Source organism: Myxine glutinosa, chromosome 10, assembly GCF_964187855.1.
Source record: "Myxine glutinosa chromosome 10, kmMyxGlut1.1, whole genome shotgun sequence".
Taxonomy (NCBI): domain Eukaryota; kingdom Metazoa; phylum Chordata; class Myxini; order Myxiniformes; family Myxinidae; genus Myxine; species Myxine glutinosa.
The window spans coordinates 6,882,720-6,909,260 of NC_136270.1; the positions used below are offsets into that span (position 1 = coordinate 6,882,720).

The 26,541-nt window shown below is 46.3% G+C and overlaps 1 protein-coding gene across 3 annotated transcripts in view; it reads left to right on the forward strand.

The window, feature by feature from the left end:
• The window catches only part of LOC137434260 (zinc finger CCHC domain-containing protein 14), an 89,764-nt gene extending 63,587 nt beyond the window's left edge, over nt 1-26,177 (forward strand). For all 3 annotated transcript variants that reach the window (XM_068127091.2, XM_068127092.2, XM_068127093.2), the window contains 6 exons: nt 1,993-2,182; nt 2,309-2,394; nt 11,301-11,428; nt 20,692-20,781; nt 21,283-22,728; nt 23,909-26,177. In XM_068127091.2, coding sequence (XP_067983192.2) covers nt 1,993-2,182; nt 2,309-2,394; nt 11,301-11,428; nt 20,692-20,781; nt 21,283-22,728; nt 23,909-23,964 — 1,996 coding nt within the window. In that variant the 3' untranslated portion in view covers nt 23,965-26,177. The remainder of the gene's footprint in view (nt 1-1,992; nt 2,183-2,308; nt 2,395-11,300; nt 11,429-20,691; nt 20,782-21,282; nt 22,729-23,908) is intronic.
• Nucleotides 26,178-26,541: the final 364 nt, after the last annotated feature.

Below are 26,541 nucleotides of genomic sequence, written 5' to 3' on the forward strand. Positions count from 1 at the left end.
ACAGTCTGACAATTAATGAAACTGCTCGTTCTTGTTCTGTTCAATCCTCAGGAAAGTCTCCCAGTTTGCTGGGATAGTAGCGCCTGGAAGAACTCTTTGCCTTTGTGTGGTTCCGATAAGTTTTCTCCGTTCTCTTGTTGATTGTTTGAGGCTATCAGCAAAATAACTATCCCTTGCAATGTCTACTCTATTGACAGTTCCGAGGTGGGAGGTATATATATATAATAATAACCACCTTTAGAGGCCATTTTTCCCCGCAAAGCGGGGGTTGGCCTTTTTCGGGAACCGTGGTTGTTGTTGTTTTTCGGTCCCCTATTTGAAGCAATGTTTTACGGCCGGATGCCCTTCCTGACGCCAACCCTTTTTGCCGCCTTTAACGACAAACAGGGAATTACCAGTGAACTGGTACTCAAATGAGAGGTTTGTGGTTTGTGGAGGTTTGTGGGGGGGGGGGGGGGGGGGGGTTGCACGGCCAGCTATAGTAGCCCAAGGCCTTAAAGCATTAGTGTAGTGAAACTTTAGAAGAAGAAGAAGAAGAAGAAGGGAGGTAATGTATGAAATAAATATGTGCTGGGCATAATCTCCAAATATCCGACTTTCCCCTGGCCTGAGCATACGTATGATAGCAGCACCATCAAATACTTTTGCATCGACCTCTGGAGAATTCTGTGATTTTTGGGGAGCAGTTTTCTGGGTACTCCAGTAAATCGGATTTTAATCCTTGTCGTAGTTGACCCATATCAAAAGGGATGGAGGACATGTATGATTCTCATGTTCAAAGAAGCTGTCAAAGTTTCCTTGGAATGTAGCCTGGCATGCAATGTAGATTGGCTTTCTCACCTGTTTGATCACAGAAAAAAACTTGGTTCACATTGAACAATTTTGTGCTGCTGCATCTGTTTCCTCGGCTGTGACTGATCGAGCGAGCTCCATCACCATTCACAATCGTGGACCACCACCACCATCACCACCAATCAACTGGACCACTGTTTTACCTGAAGAAAAAAAACACAATCATTGTTGTTTCATAAAATGTTAAGACATAAATGTGAAGTGGCTGAGGAAATATCAAGAAGTATAGGTTTTTTTTGCATCAGGTATCAAGACCAAGTTTTCTATGTTAATATATCGGAATTGTGTATCCCTCAACTCTGTACATCCATTGCCATCGACATATTACATAAATATAAGGGTTTGCATGTCAGCCATCTTGAAATTTAACATGGGCATCATCTGGCGATGCTGGTCATTGCAATAATGGATTCTTTGAACCAGAAGCGTATGTCTAGACACCATAATTGTGCATCTATGTCGCATAGATCAATAAATATAGATTTTTGTACGTTGGCCATCTTCAATTTAAATACTGTACTGTTATATGAGGATATTGATTATATGAGTTATATGAGTGATTCAATCCCTGGTGTTGGGCTAGCGGCTAGGGTGCCGGCTTAGGATCCTAGGATCCTGGGTTCGAATCCCGGTCGATCGCTGAATTAACGCCAGGGGGGTTGACTCAGCCTGTCATCCTTCCGAGGTCGGCTAATTGAGTACCAGTTCACTGGTAATTCCCTGTTTGTCGTTAAAGGCAGCAAAAAGGGTTGGCGTCAGGAAGGGCATCCGGCCGTAAAACATTGCTTCAAAAAGGGGACCGAAAAACAACAACAACCACGGTTCCCGAAAAAGGCCAACCCCCGCTTGCGGGGAAAAATGGCCTCTAAAGGTGGTTTTTTATATGAGGATATTGAATATGGCAGAAATTGATTCCTTGTCCCTGAAAAAATTCAATTAATCACTGAGATCACATTTCTATGTTGACTATAAGCTGAGATAAGATGGATAACAGATTTAAATGGTGGCCATTTTGAAGTCTTATATGAATCCCCATGTCTTAAATAACATTTATGCAAATTTCCATCGACTTTGTCATGCTTTTATCAAATTTTGCACAATCGTATCCCTTAACCGTTGTACTTAAATTGCGTTTTTCAGATTACAGGCTTGGTCAACAGGCCTGACTTTGACCACACTGGCACCCACATTGCCTCCTTCCTCTACTGGCCCAGTCACAAGTGATTCTCCAGGTGCAGCTGGACACGAGCCGAGTGCTGTGCTGGAATGGCTCAAGAAACTACGCTTGCACAAGTACTACCCAGAGTTTTGGAAGCTAAGCATGGATCAGGTGAGAGGAAAAAATGTTGACCATCAAAAGTTTCTCCTCGTTTTTATTATTATGGAAGATATGAAGCAATAAAGGTTCTCGCAGCCCTTCAATATGAATGAGCGACCTTAAATTGTCTGGCTGCAGTTTCTGAACCTGAGCGATGAAGATGTGGATAGGTTTGAAAACCTCACAGAAGGTGCTAAGAAGAAGTTGAAGACTCAGTTGGCAAAGTAAGTATTTTTGAGGTTCCAAACCTTCCAGGCTGGGAAATCTGTTGTTTTTGTTCAGATTATTTTTAATATCACTCCGTATGGTGTTTCATGGGTTTATTCGCTTTTAAATTCATTTTCTCGGCAAGGGTTGAGATGAAATGTTTACCAAAGTAGCGTCAACTCATGTATATTATTTTAGTGACAATTATGACGTCACATGTCACGTGGTGTTGCCGCCATTTTGGAAAAACCAAAAAACCTTTGGACTGCTATATCTCCGAAACTGCTCGATGGGAAAAAAATTTAAACATGGCTCATTGTATGTAAAGTACTCAGCATGAGGAATAAGTGTTGTTAACGATGACGTGTACAACGCTTTATCTGATAAGTTTGATATTTCTTGAGCATATTCTACGCAACAATATTAGTGGAGAATGTACTGAATTGGAAAACCAAATACTACATTGGAGTCATCAGAAGGAACCCGAATAAGCAAAGAGCAAAGTTGGAGTCATCAGGAGGAACCTGGATAGGATTCGGGTTTCAGCCACTCCCTCCACAACCCTCAAACCCATCCAGGCGCAGCCAAGTGAACCTTCTAGAAAAATCTCTGCAAGGATTCACTTCTCCTTGGACAGATAGATGAAGAAAGAGAGAAAGAAAGAACAACCAAGCATGAGAATGAATAAGGAGAAATGTGGAAAAAGTAGAAAGAAATGTGAAAGAAACAAAGATCCCTAGCTCCTAGCCCTAACGCCTAGCCCTAGCGCCTAGCCGTAGCTCCTAGCCATAACTCCTCACCATACCTCCTAGCCCTACCTCCTAGCCCTAGCTCCTAGCCCGAGAAAGATGTTGGAAAGAACCCAGATAGATAGATTGCAGCACTACTTCCCCAGTAATGCTGAAACTGTCAGTGTCCGAATCAGTAATGTAACTTTGTGATGTCATAGATCACGTGGTTCGGCAGCCATATTGGATTGAACATTTAAAATGTTTATGATTGAATGAATGATTGACCAGATCAATGCAAAACATCATGCACATTATCTACTGGGCTTGGGGAATATATTTTGTGAAGGATTAAGTTGTAGGTCACATGGTCTGGCAGCCATATTGAATTTTATGCAAAAAATTAAAAAGCTTTTCTCTGAAACTGCTGAATGGATCGTTACGAAATTTTAACCATGTGTTTGACTACTTATAAATTTTAACAGACACACAGAGTATTCTTATAAATCTTAACATACACAACACAAGGTACCTGCATTCATTCCGTGAGAAGAAGAAGAGAAAGAGTAGAGTAGAGGGGGGGGGGGGGGGGGGGTGTGTGTGAGGGCGAGGGGTCGTCTTGATGTGGGAGCGAGATGGAGTGTTCATGTGGTGACAGGAATATGTGGCGTAATTGCGATGGCGCAGTGTGGAATGCCAGGGCCTCTGCGGTGTCACTGCGCCCTTGCCTCATTCTGGACCCAGCATAGCTTGTCCTGGACCAGACGCAACCCAGCATGGTTCGTTCCAGCAGCCGCAACTTCGAGCAGGCAGTACTCATATTGAGGCTTCCCTGGCGCACACATAACGGCAGCTCTTACTGAGGTGATTCTGAGGTACACACCATGGCAGCTCGTACTGAGGTGACTCCGATGTACACGCAGAGGCCCTGAATCAAGCTACGTTCTGGGCTTTATGCTTGCCACGCAGGGCATGGCTTCCAGGCAAGCGCAGCCCATGTGAGCATCTTCAGCATGCTTGCAGCCTTTCCCGATTGGTGCGTGCTTGAAGGGGCCTTTTCCCAAGATACAGCTGGTGGAAAATTCCATTGTCACTGAGAAGGCTGCCAGTGTCGCCTACGACCCTCTTTCAACTACGCAGCGGCAAGGACCAGCCCCTGCCCCTCCTTTCTCCCGTGCAGAGGCTCCTCTGTACTGTGTACGTACATTGAGTGACTCAGCCTGGCTGATCTCCACCAAATTTTGCATACATATATGCTTGGGCTACCCCGTGTCAGGTCATGGGTGCAAGATAAGCTGCTTTCACTCCACTCAACCCCCATTCCCTGCCCTGTGAGGGTAGGGAGACGACTTGCAATTATCATGTGTACGACTTGCAATTAACCACTGACCCCTGCTGGAAGGGAGAGGTAACATTGCATATTGTTTCCAGAGGGAGCGGGTATTACTCGTGATTTAAGATGCTCACTCTCAAGGTTCGTTTTAATATTGATTTAAAAATAACAAGGAAATGTTTGTAATGAGAACTGTAGATCGTCAAAACTTTATAATTTTTTAATAGGGTCTAAGGCTCGTGGAGGAGCTACATCATAAATCATGCACGCCTATGCAGACAACCCCGAATTTGATTCCACACAAACACAGCCGCTGATTTTTGGAGAAGTGATGCAACTTCTCAGGGCACTCTGGGTACCGATGACAACATTTTTAACATGACTTTTCTCTCTGCACCGAGTGGGGTAATATAGGACAATCCTCCTCTTCGTGGATGGCAACCAATGGGGTTTGACCATGCTCTATCCTTTAAATGCTGAGCCTCAATCAAGGAAGCAGCACATACCATTTTATAATTGTTTGGTTTGACTCGGCTGGTGTCCGAATCATACAGCCTTTTTCTGCAACATAATTCAATATTCGTATTTATTATGAAGCAGACAGGGTTTTGGTAAATAAAACTGGCAGACATTAATTGTTTTGTTCCGATTCCAAAGTATTCACACATGGGGAGGAGAACCCAATTACATGCAAAGAATGTGGGCCACCAGACTCCATATGGCATAATAGTTGATCATTCGGGAGGGATGGTGGCGAGGTGAGATTGATCGCTGGCAGGCCAACACAGGTGTTTGATTCACCGTTCAAGTCACCCGTGTCCATTTGCTGCTGGCTTGGTAGACATGGTGTTCGCACAGTTTTGAGCGACTGGTTCGTCCACTTAATCATGGGATGGCATCTTCTCTCAATCATGGTGGATAGATAACCACAATATCTATAGCCATCTCTGTTGTTTCATTACAGTGCTCTGTAACATGTTCCGAGCACAAAAGCGAACATTTTGTCGTCCCGATCCACACTCAGGTACTTCGGACAAACCTCATCCAATTTCTGGCAACCCTCGGATTTTTCAGCCATTGGTGTAGCATGAAACCATCTCGGTTTGTATTAATGCAACTACAAATGACGCAACAACTGGGCATATTTGTAAAAAATAGAAAATGATTCGCCGTTTGATTTAAATGTAACCCGTAGACAGTAAGGATATAGCGGTCGACTTCCGAGTGTGACGTCATGGCTAAATGTGATGAAGAAGAAGATTTTATCCTTTAATCGCAAACCTATCTACTTTATAAATCGGAAATCGGAAAAAAGACATCATATCTATGTTGTAGTGTATCAAGAGATAGATTAGTGTCGAGGTGGTCTGAACATTTAGGTTCCCCTTTAAGCCATTTGATGCATTCCATGGTCAATATTTGACTTTCTTCACAGAAATTCCTGAAGTTGCAAATGTTGCTTAATGCTGTGCAGCATTTTTCAAATTTAAAATGTAAAGCTGCAAATTGTATTTGTAAGATGTACTTGTTGTGGAAAACCAATCAGGCTACCGATGTAACATGGCTACCGAGGCTACCGATGTAACATGTCACAGGAGAAGTCTCGGAGCACCGTTCGCAGCAGCGGGTCTTATAGTCACGCCCCTAGCGGTGTCAACGAGCAGCGAGCATCACCCCGGGTTCAGTACGAATACGATTTCACTACATTCACCCCCCCTGTCAGAATTATACGGCCGCGTGGCTAAAAGCGAGTGAGCGTCAGTACGAATAGGGTGCGGAATATCAGTCGACCCAACCGTATCGGGCCGGGCGGCGAATTTCTCTGCCAGCACGCGTCCGAAATTCCCCGGGTACGGCATCACGTATCCCTGTGTCCCCGGCGTCAGAGGCGCCAACAGGGTCGGGTGACGAAGGGGGTAACTCCAAGTCGTCGGGCCCAGGTAGTCTCGGCGAGGGGAGGGTCGGTAGACTTTCGGCGATGGGAGCGTCGGGAGAGGCCATAGTCTCATAGATGGATTCGATCGGTTCGTCCGATTCCCTACTTAGGTCGTCGACCCCGCAAGGGGCAAGGTGACGAACGGAGACAGTAGTCTCACGGCCATCAGTCGTCATCACACGAGCATGCTCAGGATTAGCCTGGAGAATCTGCACTTTGTCCACTAGGGGGTCGTACTTGCTCGTGCGAACCACCCGTTTAAGGTAGGCCGGCCCGGGCCCAGCGAGCCAACTGGGCAAAGACCGTATACACCCCGAGCTCCTGGGGTGGTGGAAAAGTCGCTCGTGGGGAGTTTGGTTGGTTGCCGTACTCAGGAGAGCCCTGATCGAGTTCAACGCCGCAGGTAGCGACCAAGCCCATTTATCGAGGCCCCGGCCGAGGGTCCGGAGGTGGAGCATGACGGCCCTCCAGATAATCCCGTTGAAGCGTTCGATCTGCCCATTAGCCTGGGGTCTGTACGGCGTGGTGTAACTAGACGCAATGTTATTTTGGAGCAGATAGCCGCGCACCTCCTGAGACAAGAAGACCTCACCCCGGTCGGTATGGACATAGGCCGGGTAACCGAACATTGAGAACAAGTTCTGTAAGCATCGCATCACCGTGGCAGCAGTCATGTCCGCGCACGTATAAGCAAAGGGGAATCGCGAGTACTCATCAACGATAGTGAGCAGATAGCGAGAGCCGCACGACACCGGCAATGGGTCCTTGAAATCCATCGCCAAGCGTTCCCACGGGCGTGTAGCCTTCACCAGAGTCCCCATGGGAGGGTTATAGAAACGCGGTTTGATTTCCGCGCAGATAGCGCAGTCGCGACAGATACGGCGGATATCGTCAATCGAGTAAGGGAGATTCCCACTCCGCACAAAATGAGCGAAACGCGTTACGCCGGGATGGCCCGCAGTGGCATGCAGCACCCGTAGGCCCTCCAAAGAGGTGATACCAGCACATGTAGCCGGTCGTGATAAGGCATCGGCGGCCTGGTTATCCTTCCCCGGGCGATATTTGATGGTGTAACAGAAGTCGGCGAGTTCGATACGCCAGCGAGTGATTTTCTCGTTCTTAATGCGCTGGGCGTGTAAGGTGTCGTACATGAACGCAACGCTTTGCTGGTCCGTGATGATTTGGAAGCTCCGCCCGAGTAGGTACGGGCGCCATCGCCGAATAGACTCGACGATCGCTTACGCTTCCTTTTCAACGGACGAGTGCCTCCGCTCAGCGGTGGTAAGAGTCCGTGAAAAGAAAGCCACGGGACGCCCCCCTTGGGAGAGGGTCGCCGCGATGGCCTGATCCGAGGCGTCACTTTCGAGAACGAACGAGCCGCTCTCGTCGATGGTCGCCACGGCGGCTCGGGCGATGTCGGTCTTAAGGCCTTCAAAGGCCGTCAATGCGGCCGAACTCAGGGGAAAGGTGTCGCAGGCCACAAGGGGGCGAAGTTTCGCGGAGAAACTTTGCACCCATTTGGAGTAATGGGCGAACAGCCCAAGGGAGCGCTTCAGGGACGCCCGATCGCAGGGAGGGGCCATGTCGAGCAAAGGTCGCAGACGCTCCTTATCCGGAGCGACAGAGCCATGGGTCACGGTGTACCCCAGAAGATCTATCGTGCGTAGGGAGTATTGGCACTTATCCTCGTTCATAGTTAAGTGATACCGCTGCGCGACCTCAAGGAAGCGCTTCAGATTAGCATCATGGTGCCCTTGGTCATATCCACAAACCGTAAGATTATCGAGGTAGACGAAAACATCGGTTAAGTGCTCCCGCGCAACGAGGTCATCCATGGCCCTCTGGAAACAAGCGACCCCGTTCGTTACCCCAAAAGGCAATCGCGTAAATTGGTACAACCGCTGCCCCGACTCAAATGCGGTATAGATACGATCCGCCCTAGAGATAGGGATCTGGTGGTACGCACTACGGAGATCGAGAGTGCTATAGACCGAATACTGGGACATCTGTTGCACTAGCGCGTCCATCCCCGGAAGGGGGTAGGCATCCAGCTGTGTAAAGCGGTTAATCGTTTGGGAATAGTCGATTACCATGCGTCTGCGATGGGCCTCGCTGCGCACCACCAAGACCTGGGCGCGCCACGGCGACCTACTAGGTTCTATGATGCCATCTTTCAAGAGCTGAGCCGTTTCGTCCGCAATGAATTGCATGTCAGCGCGAGAGTAGCGTCGTGATTTTACCGCGACAGGGGTGCAGTCGGAGGTTAGATTGGGGAACAGCGAAAGCGGCTGGACGTCCATTTGCGCTAGGGCGCACACCGCAAGCGCGTCGTCCGCCCCCACAACAAGAGTGTCAGGCCCACCAAACTCCATTACCAGACGTCCATGCAGCTTAAGAAAATCGTGTCCTAACAGAATATCAGCACCTAATGCGGGTAAAACCATAAGGTGTACATCAGGGAAAACCCGTCCCTTTAGCACGAGTTTCAATCGGCATTCCCCCTTCGTGCTGAGCCGAAGCCCCTGGGAAGCCATGAAGATCCGTCTCGTAGACCGCCAGATCCGCCATCCATGCCTGAGCACAAGTCGCTGGTCGATAAAACTATCCGTAGATCCTGTATCCACCAAGGCCCGAACACAATGGCCTTCAACCATGAGGGGAATAAGGGCTTGAGCCAGGCCAGACGAGGCTGCTGGGAGCGGGACTGAGCCCCCCGAATGGGTCGGACCAGCCTCGCGGGTGGATCCTACGCCAGCAGCAGTTTTGCGGTCGTGGCCGGAGTCTGCGTTGACCATGGGGAATCCATTATCGTCATCAGAGGGCTTTCCCCAGCATTCCGGTGTTTCGCGATTCAAAATCTGACAATTCTGACGAGAAAAGGCCTCCGTAGTATTTGAAATCGCCTTTTGACACTTTTGGCAGAAAAAGGCTTCCGTAGTATCCGAAATCGCCTTTTGACATTTTTGGCAGAAAAAGGCTTCCGTAGTATTTGAAATCGCCTTTTTGACACTTTTGGCAGAAAAAGGCTTCCGTAGTATTCGAAATCGCCTTTTGACATTTTTGGCAGCAAAAGGCCTCCGTAGTATTTGAAAGCTCCCTTATCTCCTTTGTCGGGGCGTGGGGCGCTGTTAGCTCGTGGACGACTCGAGGAGTACGTTCCGCTGGGGCTTGGCGAGGTTTCAAAGCCCCTTGCGTGGCCCGGAGTTTGGCCAAGGACACGGCCTTTGTGCCCGATGGAGAATGAGACGGTGGTGGCTGTCCGGTGACGCCCGCCAAGGACGTCTGAGCGCCCAGGGGTCCGCAGAGAGGGGCCCTCCCCTTCGAAGTCGGGTAAGGCGCCGGGTGTCGGGCTCGGCTCGCGGGCTCCGCAATGAGCCCATTCAAGGTCGCTGCGCCCGCGCGACCGCGACTGCGCGAGTCAATGTGCCGCGAGCCGCGTGCCGTTTTCCTGCACACTTTCGCGTAATGTCCCTTTAGCGAGCACAAATGGCATATAGCGTCACGTGCCGGACACATGACCCGGGCATGACGAGGCCCCCCACAGAAAAAGCATGCGGCCCCGCGCAAGGCCTTGGGTCTGCTGGTCGTAACGGCAGCCGTCAGGGCTGGGTCATCCTCCGGAGCATCCCGGAGTTCAGCGAGCGGATCCGCGTCTTCGGCGGTAGCACTCTCCGGCCGGGCGTGTAGTGTGGTGCCCGCCAAAAGGCGCGTGCGTTCGTAGGTGTTCGATTGCATCCGTGCTTCGGTGTATACTGTCGCTTGCTCGAGTGCCGTAGCGAAGGTCAGGTCGGTCTTCTCCAAGAGTTTGAGCCTTAGTTCCTGGGAGGAGACCCCTGCAATGAAGGCATCTAAAAGACGATCATCCTGAGCCTGCGCGGGAGTCCGTGGCTCCCTGACGCTGTCCAGCAAAAGCTGCCGGAGCTCGTGGGCGTAATGGTCCATCGCCTCGTTGGGTTGCTGACGTCGCGTTTGCAACAAATAGCGTGCGTACACCGGGCTTTTTTCCTTTATGTATAGCCGTTTGAGCTCGGCGATGGAGAGGTCCTACGTCGCGCATTGAGCAATAGCGTTGTACACCCGGTAGTCGATTTTAGCATGGAGAGTGGCTAGCTTCGCGGCAGCCGTCGGTGCAGTCTCAGGCTCATCAAAAAGATTCTGCAATTGTCTGAGCCAGTGCTTCAGCTGCAAGCCACCATCCGCGGCTTGCGGGTCGGCGCTGAAGATGGACACCGTCAGCGTCTTGTTGCCAGCCATGGATCTTAAATGCAATTAAGTGTTGTGGAAAACCAATCAGGTCCACACAACTTTAGTCCAATGGTTGGTTTAATTGCATTTAGATCTTCACATCATCCTGTAAAGTAGAAATACACAATAAGTATACGATGCGACATCTCATGGGTCCATTCATATCATTCAATGCAAGCAAGCTGGATATTCTATACAGGCGTACCGTTAGCGAGGCTACCGATGTAACATGTCACAGGAGAAGTCTCGGAGCACCGTTCGCAGCAGCGGGTCTTATAGTCACGCCCCTAGCGGTGTCAACGAGCAGCGAGCATCACCCCGGGTTCAGTACGAATACGATTTCACTACAGTACTTTTTATTTATTTATTTGCAATTCTTATTTTGTTTCCCTATAATCATCCCTTGGTATTGTTTGTGAAAAGGGTAGGCCATTGTTTGTGCCTTGGTCTTCTGCTGGAAAACAATGACACAAACCATAGAGTGTACCCTGACCATTAAACGGTTTTACGAGTGATTTATTATCAGAATATGGTTGGAGGAGTTTCTACATTTATTGCATGCAAGACAGGAACATAACATTAGTCGCATTGTTTAATTGTGAGCAAACATTCACGACGTCAGGTGGAGGGTCACCAATTCCACCCAATCACTGCAAGTTACTTTTCTGCCCTTTATTGCAGGGAGCGTGCTGAGAAACTGTACAGTTCCGAACCACCAGCCTGCACCATAACTAACAGCGTATTCCCGATGCCTTCTACCCTCTTCCAGAGTCCAGCTCACATTGGGCAGTCAAGCCAGTCACGACCTAGTAAGCCAAGCATGTAATGTCCATGAGTGTAATTTTGGACAGTAAAAATTGTAGTTTTACAAAGGGTTAGCCGTTGTGTGCCAATATCTTAAACATTCTCCAAAACCTCATCTGCTGTACGGGGTTGTGGGTTTGATCATTGTATGCTTTAAAGTATCTTTTTATGGATATGTTTATGGCTGGGATAACATCTGGTCTAGTAGATATCATCTATTGTAGAAACTGCAAGTAAGAAAGCAATGGCAAACCACCTCTATACATGCCAAGAAAACAACTTGATCAGAAATGTAAGAGATAAAGCTATGTTGCTGGATGATCTGCCCTCCCCTCCCCCAGGTTTTAAAGCACCCAAATGGCTACTAGGGAAGAGCAAAGTCATTTAATGAGTAGGACCGGTCGTTATGATGGGACTGTATCAAACCCGCAAGGAAATCCAGTCACTGATGTTGCCAGAACTGAAAGTCGAATTATGAGCTTCTCAAACGTTCACTAAATTGGGACATGGAATGAGTTTCAATCTGACAAGAGAGAGAGAGAGAGAGAGACAAGAGGGAAAGAGAGAGACAAGAGACGAGAGAGGGGCGTGAGAGGGGAGAGAGAGAGACGAGACGAGAGAGAGACGACAGAGAGACGAGAGAGAGAGGCACGAGAGACACGAGAGACACGAGTGACACGAGTGACACGAGAGACACGAGAGTGAAGGGTAAAGACAAGAGGGAAAGGGCCCATCCATATGAACCGATCAGCACTCTGACCATGATCCTGCTGCCCTGACAGAACCAGGCAGCAGGGAAGAATGGGGAAGATTTGACCCCCGACTTGTGTTGGGGAGAGGGTGGGAACAACCACCGTGAAGAGGCGTCCCTGAAAGTTGTGCTTTTTAAGGTAGTTGTGGAGGAGGCAATCAAAATTTAGCAGCTATCTGTACACAGCAGGATTGTATGGCCAAAAAGGTGGAAGCTATCAGTCTATACTACATACCATTGCCAAAGAAATGGGATGCAAGAAAATGTTCAAATAACTAAGTCATTGCCTTGATTTTACCTGCTCACAAAGAACAATATATAGCACAATATTTCGAAAAGTTGTGAATGGTTTATGACAAAACTTGGTGGATGATTTGGGTAGTTGCCAAGAACAAACTAATTTGGTTTTGGTTAAGGTCCGGATGCAGATTTGGCCTATTAGTGGAGTGCCTGGCGAGGGTGAATTTTCACTGATTTGTTGGAATTGTACGAAGACGCGAGTGTCTGCTTCCTCGTGATTGCATGGGCCCATAGGAGGTCCATTCCCAACATTGTGGACTTGATCACCTGAAGTGATGTACAGTCATGTGAAAAAGTAAGTACACCCCATGTAAAGTTTTGACTTTTTCAACATATTTCAACATACAGCTATTTGATCTTCATTTCAACAATATTGACAGATAAAGGTGATATAATATAACAAATATCATGAAACATTTACATTTTGTAGTCCATTGTATAATTTAAATAAACATAAATGCAAATTTCGCATGTGGAAAAAGAAAGTACACCCTTGGTTCTAATCGGTGGTATTGCCCCCTTTGGCAGAAACAACCTCAAGTAGGCGTTTCTTATAACTGTCTACCAGTCTCTGACATCAACTGGGAGAAATTTTTGCCCACTCCTCCATGCAGAATTCTTTCAGCTGTGCGATGTTTGAGGGGTTTCTTGCATGCACAGCTCGTTTCAAATCCCCCCACAACATCTCGATGGGATTTAGATCCGGGCTTTGACTTTGAACCCTCCATTTCTTTCTTTTCAGCCATTCCTTGGTGGATTTACTGGTATGTTTAGGGTCATTGTCATGTTGCAAGGTCCACCTTCGGTTGACTTCAACTTTCCGACAGATGGCCTCACATTATCCTCAAGCACCTTCTGGTACAATGAATAATTCATAGTGGATTATATGATGGTGAGCTGCCCAGGCCCTGGTGCAACAAAGCTGCCCCAAACCATAATATTTCCACCACCATGCTTTACAATTGGTATCAGGTTCTTGAGGTCAAATGCTGTCTTTGGTTTTCGCCAAACATGTCTTCTGGTACTGTGGCCAAATAGCTCTACCTTTGACTCATCTGTCCAGAGCACATTGTTCCAGAAGTGCTGGTCTTTGCCGAGGTGTTCATTGGCAAACTTTCGTCTTGCCCTGATGTTCTTTCTGGACAGCAATGGTTTCCTCCTGGCACACCTCCCATGTAGATCAAATTTATGCAGCCTCTTTCTTATGGTACCCTCGTGCACTTTGACATCAACAGTGGCAAGAGCTACCTGTAGGTCCCGTGATGACATTCTGGGGTTCTTCGAGACTTCTTTCAGCATCTTGCGGTCTGCTCTCGGGCTGAACTTGCTGGGGCGGCCTGGCCTGAACAAGTTGGCAGTTGTTTGGAATCTTCTCCACTTGTAGATGATCTTCCGGACAGTTGAATGATTGATTTCAAATTCTTTGGAGATCTTTTTAAATCACTTCCCAGACTCGTAGGCATCTATAACCTTCTTTCTGAAGGCCTCAGAGAGCTCTTTTGATCTAGGCATGGTGACGCCGCACACTTCAACAACAAAGAGCAAACTAAACTAAATGTCTGAGGTTTAAATAAGACAGGTTCCTCCAAGATCCTCTCTAACGATGTTCTAATCATTTGCACCTGAGGTGGTGCACCTGATTCTAATTTTAGGTATTTGAAGTAGTGATAAATGTAGCGGTGTACTTACTTTTTACACATGCGAAATTTGCATTTATGTTTATTTAAATTATACAATGGACTACAAACTGTAAATGTTTCATGTTATTTGTTATATTATATCACCTTTATCTCTCAATATTGTTGAAATGAAGATCAAATAGCTGAATGTTGAAATATGTTGAAAAAGTCACAACTTTACATGGGGTGTACTTACTTTTTCACGTGACTGTAGACATCCTTGTCACCTGCAAACTGCACTTGCACAATCTGTATCGATAGGCATTGAGAACAGTTCCTTCTTGTTATTTGTATTTGTCAAAAAATTCTGCCAGTTCCCTGGGGCTTTTTTTTTTTTTTTTTTTTTTTTTTGTATACAAGATCGAGGCTCGTGAAAGAGCGAACATTAATCACACAGAAAGACAAACAGACACACAAAACAAATAACATCGGGAGCGGTATACAAGATGGGGAGAGAGGGGGAAGGACACAAACAACATTTGAGAGCAGGGACCGAGAGACATGGAGACATCGAGAGAACTGTGGGAGGGAGAGGGCTTTGGGGGGAAGGCATGGGAAGGGGGGGGGGGTGGGAGAGGTATAAAACGTATGGACACTGCCAAGACTTCCAGGAAAGAAGTTGGTATTTCAAACAAGGTGGATCTGGGGTGAATTAGTGGGGGTAGAAAAGATCAAGGTTTTGGATGGGGGAAGATAAGAGATGGTGGTGAACAGCTGTTTTGAAGACCTGGAGGGAGGAGTGTGATTGAAGTGAGTGTGGGAGTTTGTTCCAGAGGCGGGAGAAAAGAGGAATGAAAGAGTGAAGGGGAGCAGAGAGCCGAGATTTCGGCAGTTTAACCATCAGAGGGTGGCTGGCAGATCTTGTGCGACCTGTAGGAATATTTGGGGGACAGAGCACAGAGAGAGCTGGGGGAGCAAGGCCGGAGAGGAGTCGGTAGAAGACAGAAAGACCACCTACCTGCCTGCGGTGAGTGAGTGAAAGGCCCTCAGAGATAGCTTCATCGCGGGAGATTCCAATGATTCTGAAAGCTTTGGATTCAACAGCGTGAAGCCGAGCCAGGTGTGAGGCAGGAGCACCAGCCCATAGGGGAGAACAGTATTCCATTGAGCTGCGGATGAAAGCCTTGTATGTGGTGAGGAGCTCAGGTGTGCCTAGGAAGGACTTCGCACGACGGAGGATGCCCAGTCGGCGACTGGCTTTGGAGGCCAGCTTGGAAATGAGGTTTTCCCAAGAAAGATCATGGCAGATGGTGAGACCCAAAAGCTTGAGCGACAGAACTTCTTGGAGAGGATTGTTGAGAAAGTAGATGGGAGGGTTGTCCAGTCGATCTTTTCGGAGAGACATAGTAAGAGTGTGAGATTTGTCAGGATTGAAAGACATGTTCCACATGTTTGACCAGTCTGTGATTTTGTCCAGGTCTTCAGAGAGTGAGGAGGCTGCAGACTGCCGATCTGAGGGAAGAGGAATGGAGCGGCAGAGAGTGGAGTCATCAGCAAAGAGATACAGAGGATTTTCCAGAGAGTCGGAGAGATCATTGATAAAGACCAGAAAAAGCACAGGGCCCAGCACACTGCCTTGGGGAACTCCAGCCTGAACGGGAAGGGGAGATGAGAGAAATCCATTCAGGGCCACACGTTGACTACGACCAGAGAGGAAGTCCGCAAGCCATGCATGGAGATTTCCATGGATACCATAGGAGGAGAGTTTGGTGAGCAGAGCTGGGTGCCAGACCGTATCGAAGGCACGTGATATGTCAAGGGAGACAGCTCTGATTTCCTGTTTGGCATTGAGGACCTCCATCCATTGTTGAGACAGCAGAAGCAGCATGTACAGAGTAGAGTGACCTGGTCTGAAACCAAATTGATGATCAGAGATCAAGCCATTGGAGAAGAGGAAAGATTTCATATCCGAAGCAATGATGGATTCCATGACTTTGCTGATAATTGGGAGCAGGCTGATTGGTCTGTAGTTGCAAGGATCTGTTTTTGCACCTTTTTTGTGTAAAGCGGTAATGTTTGCTGATTTCCAGGATGCTGGCAGATGACCTTGAGCAAAAGATAGGGTGAAAAGAACAGAGAGAGGGTGAGATAGAGCGGCAGAGCAGGATTTTAGGACCCGTGGGCTGATGCCATCTGGTCCAGTTGCAGAATCAGAGTCGAGGTTTGACAAAAACTCCTCCACCTTGTCAGGAGAGAAGGTCACAGAGTCCAGGAGCAGTTTGGTTCGACTGGGAAAGGTGGGAACAGAGAGAGATGGGTTTGGGACTAAGGATTTTGAGGCAAACACAGAGTTGAGGCATTCGGCTTTGTCACGTGCGATGTCAACTGTGTGGCCATTTGAGGTAAGGGAGGGGATGGAGGGGGAACAAACACCAGAAACGGACTTGACCAGACGCCACCAGGATTTGGAGGAAGGAGACAGGTTTGAGAGTTCATTCTTGAGTGAGGAGAGATAGTGCTTCCTGGCACTCCTGAGGGTAGACACACACTTGTTCCGAGCTCGGTGGAAGGAACTGAGATTTCCTTCAGTTGGATTAGCCTTCCAAGAGGCAAAGGCAAGTTGTTTCAGGGCAACTGCCTCACCACAAGATTCAGTGTACCATGGACGGGAGGAAGGGTAAGACAACTGAAGGCGAGATGGGATAAATCTGTGCATGAGAGAGATCAGTTTGCTTTGGAAGTATTCCCAGGAAGAATTGATGTCAGAGGCAGTGGAGATGGGAGACCAATCCAGACGATTGATGGCTGCTTGAAGACCGTCCCAGTCGGCCTGAGTGAAATGCCAGACTCGTCGACGCTGAGGAGGCTCTCTGAGAATGGCCAGAGAGATGTCCACTTTGACAAGCACATGATCAGAAGAACCGATTGGAGCAGAAGAAGAGCAGCAGACATTAGCAGGGAAGTTAGTCATAACCAAGTCTAGAAGAGAAGATACTCCATTGGCTGAGATCCGGGTCGGGAAATTGACAGATTGTGTCAATCCCAGTGAGTCACAGAAGTCCTTTGCTGAGGTGCCATGACTGGTGAGAGAGGAACCCACACCCAACCAGGTGGCATGATGACAATTGAAGTCACCACATATGAGGAAGAGAGAGTTGGGATGAGTGGATAGAAGTTGGTCCATGTTGTCAGACAGTGAAATGTAGATGGAGTCATCACTGTTTGGGGGACGGTACAGAACACATATGAACAAAAGGTGGGAGCGGAGAGGAAGCCGTAGCCAGAGGTACTCCTGGGGGTGAGGAGGAGAGAGGGCAGTGCAAGGAGAGTGAGGAAGAGAGTTTTTGATAAAGATAGCCACCCCACCACCAGGCCGAGGCTCAGGTCTGTCATACCGGAGGAGGGAGTAACCAGGAAGAGATATTAAGGAATCAGAGACATCTTGAAGGAGGAAAGTCTCTGTTAAGCAGATCAAGTCTGGATTGTCAGAAGCAACCTGTATGGAGAGATCAGTCAGGTTTGAGCGAAGGCCCCGGATGTTTGAGGTCCATACCGTTAATGAAGAGAGAGGGGGAGCATCGGGTACAGGACAGGGGAGGGGAGGAGTAGGGTAAGATGAAGGATGAGAGGGGGAGGTAGGGAGAGCAGTTGTTTGTGTGTCAGCGATTGCAGAAGAGTTCCAAGAAAGGGAAGGATGAGGAGGATGAAAGGTTTGAAGGTGAAGGGATGAGGCACAGTGAGGGGTTGTTTGAGGGGGGGCAGAGGAAAGAAGAAGGTTGGGGGGGGGGTGGAGGTATGAGATAGAAGGGAGACGAAGTGGGGAGGAGGCAGCTTTGAGGAGGAGGAGGAGGAGGAGGAGGAGGGGGGAGGAGGGAGAATTGGAGAGGAATGGTATGGGGGGAGATTTGAATGGGAGGGGTTGGGGGGGAGTTTTGAAGGGGAGGAGTGTGGGGGGAGTTTAGGAGGGGAAGGGCAAGGGGGGAGTTCAGGAGAGGAAGGGCAAGGGGGGAGTTCAGGAGAGGAAGGGCAAGGGGGGAGTTCAGGGGTGGAGGGGCAGGGGGGGAGTTTAAGAGTGGCGGGGCAAGGGGGGAGTTTAGGAGTGTAGGTGCAAGGGGAGGCATTTGGATGGGAGGGGCAAGAGGGGAGTTTAGAAAGTGGATGATTAATGAAAGACGAACATTGAAAACAAATTGGGTTTGTTGTGATTTTCAAGTTAGCAATCCGGTTCAGAATGATGGAGGAGGGATGGAATGAATGTGAATTTAGACCATGTAGTGAGGGAGACGTATAAGATATTGAATTTCTTTTTTTTGAGGTGGAATGAGTTGGAGAGGAAATTGAGAAAAGCCTTTTAAATAGGAAGAAAAACAGCGTGTTGTAAAATACCACTGAGTAAAACACTGAAGGGGAAAGGTTATACATATTTAAATAATATTTAAACAGAACCGTGAACAATCTTATGTGCACAAAAATACCAACGGGGGAAGAGCCGAGAGGGACCACCACGAGTCACGTGAAGGGCAAACGGTCAAACATGTTGTCGGGTTTGACATTACCAGACAGACATGTTGTCGGGTACTCGTTCCTCATTTTTCCCTTGTGGACCCTTTGATGTCATTGCATGATACTGATCCTCGACAATGTCCACTCTCTTCGATCGTTTCAAGTCTGCTGGACCCCTGGGCACAATACCTTGTTGAAATATTAATCGAATGACTTGCCTTGGATGGTTGTGCAAGTAAGTGAGTGCATCAATGCTCCACCATCGATAACGATGACCTTGTAAATGTCTGGCGCAACCAGCTCCTCGTCCCCAGAAAGGGCGGTAGTTGCACTCGCTTCCATAATGTATACCAATATATCTTACTTGGTACAATAATTGATGGACCCTTCAGATGACAATGCAGGTGAGTATGGGGAAGATTTGTGCCGGAAAAACTGCTCCATATTTCCTCCTCGGCTATCGTGCACAACAAAAGCTTGTCCATACAGCTCCGCATGCTGTTTGAAGTGCTGAATTCACCTCTTAATTGCTGTCTTCTTCCAGGTTTTTGGGCCATGGAACAACAAGAAGTTGTTTTGTGTGATTGGCTCTGTCAGAAGTACGTTATTCAAGTCAAACATATCTTTCCTAAAGTTGTCGTATTGCTCTTGTGTCGTAGATTCCAATAGACAGACAGAGGTGGCAAGGACTTGGTGACACACACCTTGTTGTCTAATGTAACCAGGTTCCCACTGCTCTCCTCAAAGGGATTCCCTCTGTTTAGCAAGACATCCATCAGGTCCTTGACTTGACGCTGAAAACGGGCCTGAGATGCACACCCTTCCTCATGGTGAGGGAGCCCTCATCGTCATCGTCATCATCATCATTTATGCCAGTATTTTCCTCAACGACACCACTAATTTCCGGGTCAGTCACGATCCACCGTTCCAACATGGCAGGGTGCTCTGTGAGTCCGATGACGCCACCAACTCCTTTCACCCTTTTGTTGGCCTGCTCATGGGCTTGATCAATTGGTATGGCTGAGAACCGCCAATTGCTTCAAGTTGTCTTCCATTGTCCCTCCTCAAACTCCTCCTGGATGCTCTCTGGGAGAACCCCTCAGTCTCTGATAAGGAAGGGGGATCCACCAGGTGTAATTCTGGTGATCAAAGGCAAAGAACTGAGGTACGAGCTTTCGTAGAGCAGCGACCATGAGTTGGAACGTTTCCTCCTGATGTGACCAGATGAAAAGTTACAAGTTTCAATATTTCACTTAGCTGCCTGACGGGGTCAGATTTCCCCCATGCCCTCCATTTCCCCTCATGGGTGCTGATCGTTGGCCACTCTGACCAAAAGTGTTCTTATAGACCCTAACCGTGATGGCGATACTAAAAAGTAAACTTTTGCATCAACTTGAAATGACTGAGCATCCAAGCACCCCACTATATCAGTGGGATAGAAAACGTAAACGGTTCAGCTTGGCAGAGGTATGTGCTCTACCGACTGCCATTCTAGCTTAAACTGTTGATGCTTTTTTTGTCAGTAATTTCGATTGGCTTGGAGTGATTTATGAATACCATCCCCAAGGATATGCTTCTAAATACTTAACAGGTCATTTGTCAAACTTATCCCATTTTTATCTCTGAACTTTTCAACTCCCACTGAGACACTATCCTCACTTTCACCTGCAACTCCTTTCCTTGTGCTGTGGTGCTTCCATCCATTCTTGTCCACCTGTTTCCCATGCGGCTCACTTTCTGTTTGTTGAACTTTTGCCCCATGTTTTTGTGTTCTTCCATGAGCTTCAACATCTGTATTTTTTTTTTTTAAACACCTTTGCACATCCTCATTGCTGTCATTCGAATGAGCATTATTATTGAGAAAAAAATAAATAATTCGTTGCTCAACAATGGCCAAAGACAAGCAAAATGACCAAAGATGGCCAAAGACGAATCATGGGAGCACATGGTCAAAGCAAAATGGATATTGGTGGCCATTTCTGAGTGATTGTCTGACTTTTGATCTGTTGTTGTATAATTTTTTCATTATTTGTCTGATTCTGTGGATTGAATTTATAATGCACAAACTATTTTGGAAACTTGTTGCCTCCTACAGGGGGTTCTGATTCTCCTTGTGCACAACTTCAAGATTCAAGGGAGAGCAGCCTGGAAAGCAAAGATGACATCAGTAACTTGAGGGATATAGGTAAATTACTTACTTTTGGTTCACATTTTCTGTGTAATTAAAATGTGCTTTTTATTTTCTCAGTATTTCAAATTACATTGTTCTGTGAGTTATTTTGTGTTGTTGATTATCCATTGAGTGGCTGCTTGGACGAATGATTTGCAACATCCCTAGGGTGGAGCTCTTTGGTTGAGCAACGAATCCCAGTTTGTTTTTTTTCCATCGTGGTATTTTACCATAGGCTTCCAGCTGGTAGTATTTATTATAAAGCAATTAAAAACTCGTAATGTTAATCACTGATGAATTCTCTGCCACGACACCACTCAATATTTTTTACCTCTATTAGCACCATTCAACAAAGTTGGATATTGTGGAAATATTTGAGTTTGGATAATCATGTCATTGTGTGAATTATTAGATTTATTCCTCATTATGAGTTGCTTGTGTTTTTGACCCGATTTTGACTGTGAAGAAGTGTTGTGTTTCACCCAATTGTTTTTTTGTTTTTGTTTTATTTGACAGCAATGGCAGGACGCCATCCTCCAGACGTTCAAGGTTTGGAGAAACCTGCTGTCTTCATTGCTCACCATAATCCTGCAATATGCACGATCCGACCAACAGCACAGGTAGTGCCAATGCAGACGTCGATGCGCAAAGGTCATCCATGTTTCTCTTCTGGATCATCTGCCACATGCATTCCACTCCACCGACACAAGGACATTGGTACCAGCACTCTTTCAACATCTGACACAGACTCTGTAAACCGAATGTCGTCAGCGATTGATGGCAGACCGCAGTTACAAGATTACAATGCATCTTCAAGACGCTTTGTGACCTGCGCCCCAACTCATTCAGCTTCTTCAGGTCTTCCATCCATTCTCGTTGGTCAGGGTTTTTCTGTACGTGGTCCGAGAGCACCAATTGCCGCTTTTTCATCGGCTTCTAGCCAAGATAATAACGATGCAATGAGACTTTTATCACAGCACCCACTCAATGTCAATCAAATTGGATCACTTCATTCCCAGTCTCCTGTTGATGCTGCTGCTCCTTCATATGGTATCAAAGAGACCCCAAGAAGCAACTCTCAGCCTGAATGCCAAAAGCAAACGCTCACTTTTGGCTCCGAGGCTGATGGTATTGGAACAAAACCCACCCTCATACCACAAGAGCTACCAGCACCTGGTGCTCCTGCTGGCATCCCCGCAGCATGCACTACAGGCCGTGGTGGTTTTGCCATTCCCCGGCAAGTTGCACAAGCCGGCACATCGGCGATATTTAGCTATGGTGGGCCTTCTCTTCGCAATGGAGGGTGTGACATTGAAAATGCAGCCATGAACAGTCCGGCATCTAGCATTGCTACCTGTGGACCACCAACTCAAGCAACATGCAGGCCAGCAGGCTGTAGCGAGTGCATGTCATGTGGCTGTGATGCGGGCTGTGGAGACAGCAATGGCAAAAGTGGTCCATGCAGAAGCCAGACATTGGGTTATCAGTATCTACAACCATTTCCCACTCCCTTCATTGGTTTCCCTATTTTATCCCTGGGTAGTACTGTCTTTTTCCAACAGCAGCAACAGCAACAACAACAACAACCACAACAGCAACCACATTCAGTGCCATCAACTGTGGCAGTTTCAACTCCCGCTGCAGCCTTTTATTTTCCTGCCCCTGTCACATCACCATTTGCTGGAGGTCTTTCTAATGATCATGGCCTTTCATCCACGGTGACATCTCCACAGCAGTATCCCCGCAATGCTGCTGAGGCTTATTACCACGTTCCTCTGCAGCAGTCATACCCAGTTCAGGCAGCAACCCCAGCTGTGCACTATCAGTACACCCTTCCAACACGAGCCAGCACCACGGGAGTGCTTCGGCGAGGCACTTTACAAGGCCTGTCATGCTACAACTGTGGTAGTAGTGGCCACCGAGCTAGTGATTGCAAGCAACCTACCATGGACTGCAGTCAGAGTAAGTTTACTTCCCTTAATCATTTGTGTTTTCCATCCATAATCTCCATTTGTCATCATTACGATACCCTTTTTACATGGACAACATGATGGAATATTGCTACCCAGAAATCTGGCATTTACTCTATACCCCTTGCTGGGGATAAGAGTGCAGAATGTGCTATTGAGATAAAAGTACATCATGCAATTATTGCTTAGGCTCTATTACAGAACAGTAATTCCCATCAGGATGAATGATGTGTCGTGTGAACAACAACAAACAACAACAACAACATGCATTTTAAGGCCATTTTCCCTACTAGAGCGGGGGTTAGCCTTGCGGTCCCCATGACAATCTTCTCCTTGTCGTGTGAACGATGTACAGATTTGAAACACTCTGGTGAATAACATCACTGGGTGGAGGTGTTAAGGGTATCCCATAGGCAGGAAAGGAGGAATGGAATGGACAAACAATAAATGGTGGAAGGGAAATAGTGAGAGAAGGTTGTTCAATTGGTACCAGGATAGAAAATGGAATGGGTGAGAATTTCAGATTTTTCCAACATTTGCCAGATTTGGATGCGTGTTTTTCCACCCTCTTGTTTTGGCTCTAAATGAATTAATGAAAGGTTCACAAAAAATTAAATTTAAGTGGAGGTTGGAGGATCAATATACCGATAATGCAGTGGCAGAGAAATGGTGTACATTGACAGATGAATAAACAATGTGGATGGGAGTAATAAAGGTGAGATGTAGAATGGAAATTCTGAGTTAAAATGGAAGTACGTTGTCACCTAAATAAATAAATAAATAGAAAGGCTGACAAACTGTTAAGAGTTAATCAGAAAGCATTATCTCAGTAAGGAGAAGAAGAAGTTGGTCGGTAGGTGAATAGTTGAGGCCTGCTGGAACTGACAAGATTTGGATGGATGAGGTCAGGTGGTCCAAGGCAAGTTGGGAAGCTTGCGATGGAATCTCTTATTTTCTTTTACCGATACTGTTCAATTAATTGTGTGTGTGTGTGTGTGTGTGTGTGTGTGTGTGTGTGTGTGTGTGTGTGTGTGTGTGTGTGTGTGTGTGTGTGTGTGTGTGTGTCCACCATAACCCAAGGCAAGTTGGGAAGCTTGAGATGGAATCTGTCTTATTTTCTTTTCTTAACTGACTTATTTTCAGTCTTTGAAGTCTTGCTTCTGTCATTGCAGGCACTTTTAGACTCAAGTATGCAGCCCCAATGGAGGCTGCAGAGCCTGCGGAATGAGCAACGCATTTAGTTGTTGGGACAAAAAAGTGACGGTACAAAGATCCCCACCTGAAACTGTATTCGGTACCAATGGGATCTCGGAGCTTTTGAGATTAGCTCGTTTGTTACACAAGGTCTTGAAGAGATCCACTTTGTTTTGTTTTTTGGTTCATGGGAAAGTGAAATGCCAATGAGTCTTGCAGTGTAATCAAGAGAGGGATCCCTTGCTCTGAGTCATCCAATAACATTTTGGTCCAACCGTTTATAAAATGTTTAACATGAACACGATTGTAACGATATAACACTAGACAGCTTTCAAGACTTTACTGCCTTTTTGAGGCTATTTTTATGCAACACTAAGTCTGCCACGTGTGTATCGTATCAGCTGATTTCTGTACAAGTTTTAACTTCCTGTAGTTTCAATGAGTGGTGCCACCATCCTGTTTCAAATAGTGTGCAGCTCGAGATGTTAACGCACCAACATGGCTTTGCGGAAGCAATATTAGGGACTTTTGAAACTTTTTGGTAGCATCTCGATGCCTTTTGGCCGATCTGCGGTGCATTATAAACCATGTGCTTGGTTTCTAAAATTGTACTTTGTTCTAATTGACAATCCCAGGGAACATTTGCAAAAGTTTGTGGGTTTATGTGGCAAAAGGTTATGGTCCTGTATTTAATTTCGCCGTAAATAATATAAGGCTTATTCCTCTACCTGTCCTTTTGCAAGAATGCAATGCCTTGCTCATCAGAAGCCAAACCTTGTAAAGGCAATGTGAGTATCATTTGTAGTGTTTTGGCTGTGAAGGCAGAAAGGGGGAGGCTTTTATTGAATTTTCTTCAAGTGCAAAAAAAAACTTTTTTTTTTGAATGCAACAGAATAATATTTTAAATTTTTTTTGGGGAGGATCGATTAGATTTCCATTGAAAAAGCAGTTCCACTATTCGGGCAAGATGCGCACGTGTAAATTGCAAGCGACGTAGTCCTTGTGGTACATATAGCTTCTTTGGAAGGGTATAGTCCATCATAACCTGCTACCTTTTTTTGTTATTTTAAATAAGTCATCTACTCCTGTGCAATTATTATTTTTCTTTAAGCTCATAAATGGTTCAACAGAATCAAAAGCACTTACATTTTTATGGATATCCTATGCATCTCCACATTACTTTTCCAAGGTTTTGAAATGCTAAACACTATTAGGACAGCTTTATGTAGAACTTGAAGATGACGTGAATTTAATGTCGAGTGAAGTATGAGGAAATAGTATTCGCAAGTTTGTTTGCACTTTTGATGGCTTTGTTTTTGGAAGGTTTGCACTAGCCTTTCACAAGCCGTCCGACACGAATGGTTTTACAACTGCACAACTCAAGTTAATGGATTAACTTTAAACGTTCAGAGAAGTCTATTCATGCTTTCAAAGTTGTTGTTTTTTTTTGCTGTCAAGTATTTCGGAAGTGCTTTGGACACGGGTTAGTGTGTGTACATGCCTTACAATCCACATGACATTTGCCTCTACCACTTTGCAAGCATTATATTTTTTATCTTGCATCAGTAACCTCTTGTGCGCAAAGGAACAGGACATTCATTAATGACAAACTTGTTTCCATTTTCTCTGAAAGGTTTGAAAAACGGATTTGTTGAGGCAGAATATGACAAACGCAGCTGTATGAAACTGTTGGTTGCGACTCCAATTTGCTCGAATTAATTTTTTAATCCCTACTTTTCATCGAGTAAACATCCACTGTTTGTCAACATTTCTTTCCTGAGGGCACTTGTTACAACTTTATATTTTTCAAAAAAGCTGCAGGTTTACATTAATAATGCTTTAAATAATGGAGAAGTTTTATGTTTCTTTTTAAAATCTATTTGATTGTACGTCACAAACCCAATTTTATCGGATGCAAATAAGGATATCGATTTGTTCTTCCATCGTTATGTAAGGGAGTGCTTAACTAACATTCCAGGATGCTCTTTTTAAATACCGACACGCCTGTTTTGTGGCGTCGGATCGACAGTTATTGATTGCAGTGCATTGTGCAAGGAATGACCAGATGTTGGTCATCAGCCAAGTTGTATTAACTTCAAGTTAGTTAGAACTGCAGTACCAACTCTACGAAGTTTGGGTGTGTTTTAAGCGATACCTTTTGCAGCTTACGAATGCTCTTGTTCATGCCACCGAACTTGCATTGTATTTTTGAATGTTTGTACAAAAATTAAATGTATTTTTCTCAAACTCGTGCTGTGCTTGCTAAACACCCGAATTCACCCACATTGCAAATGTTTTCTGACTTCTGTTTCCGTAACTACAATGAATTAAATGGTAAGAGCAAGTGATGTAACCTTTGTGATCACTATAGGTACCGCAAATGCTGTTTTGGTTCTTCGTTGAGCTTTCGATGCAAGAACAGATATCCTTCAGCAATTCCGCTACACTGTATTAAACGACCGTTTTGTTTGACCTCCGTAAAATGTTGATACAGGTCAAAAGAAAAGAGCATTTTGTTCTGAAAACTTGCAAGTTGCTCAAAGCTTTTTTTTGTACATTAGTACATAATCATTATTGAATTTTCTTAACGATCTCGTGCTCATGCAGAAAT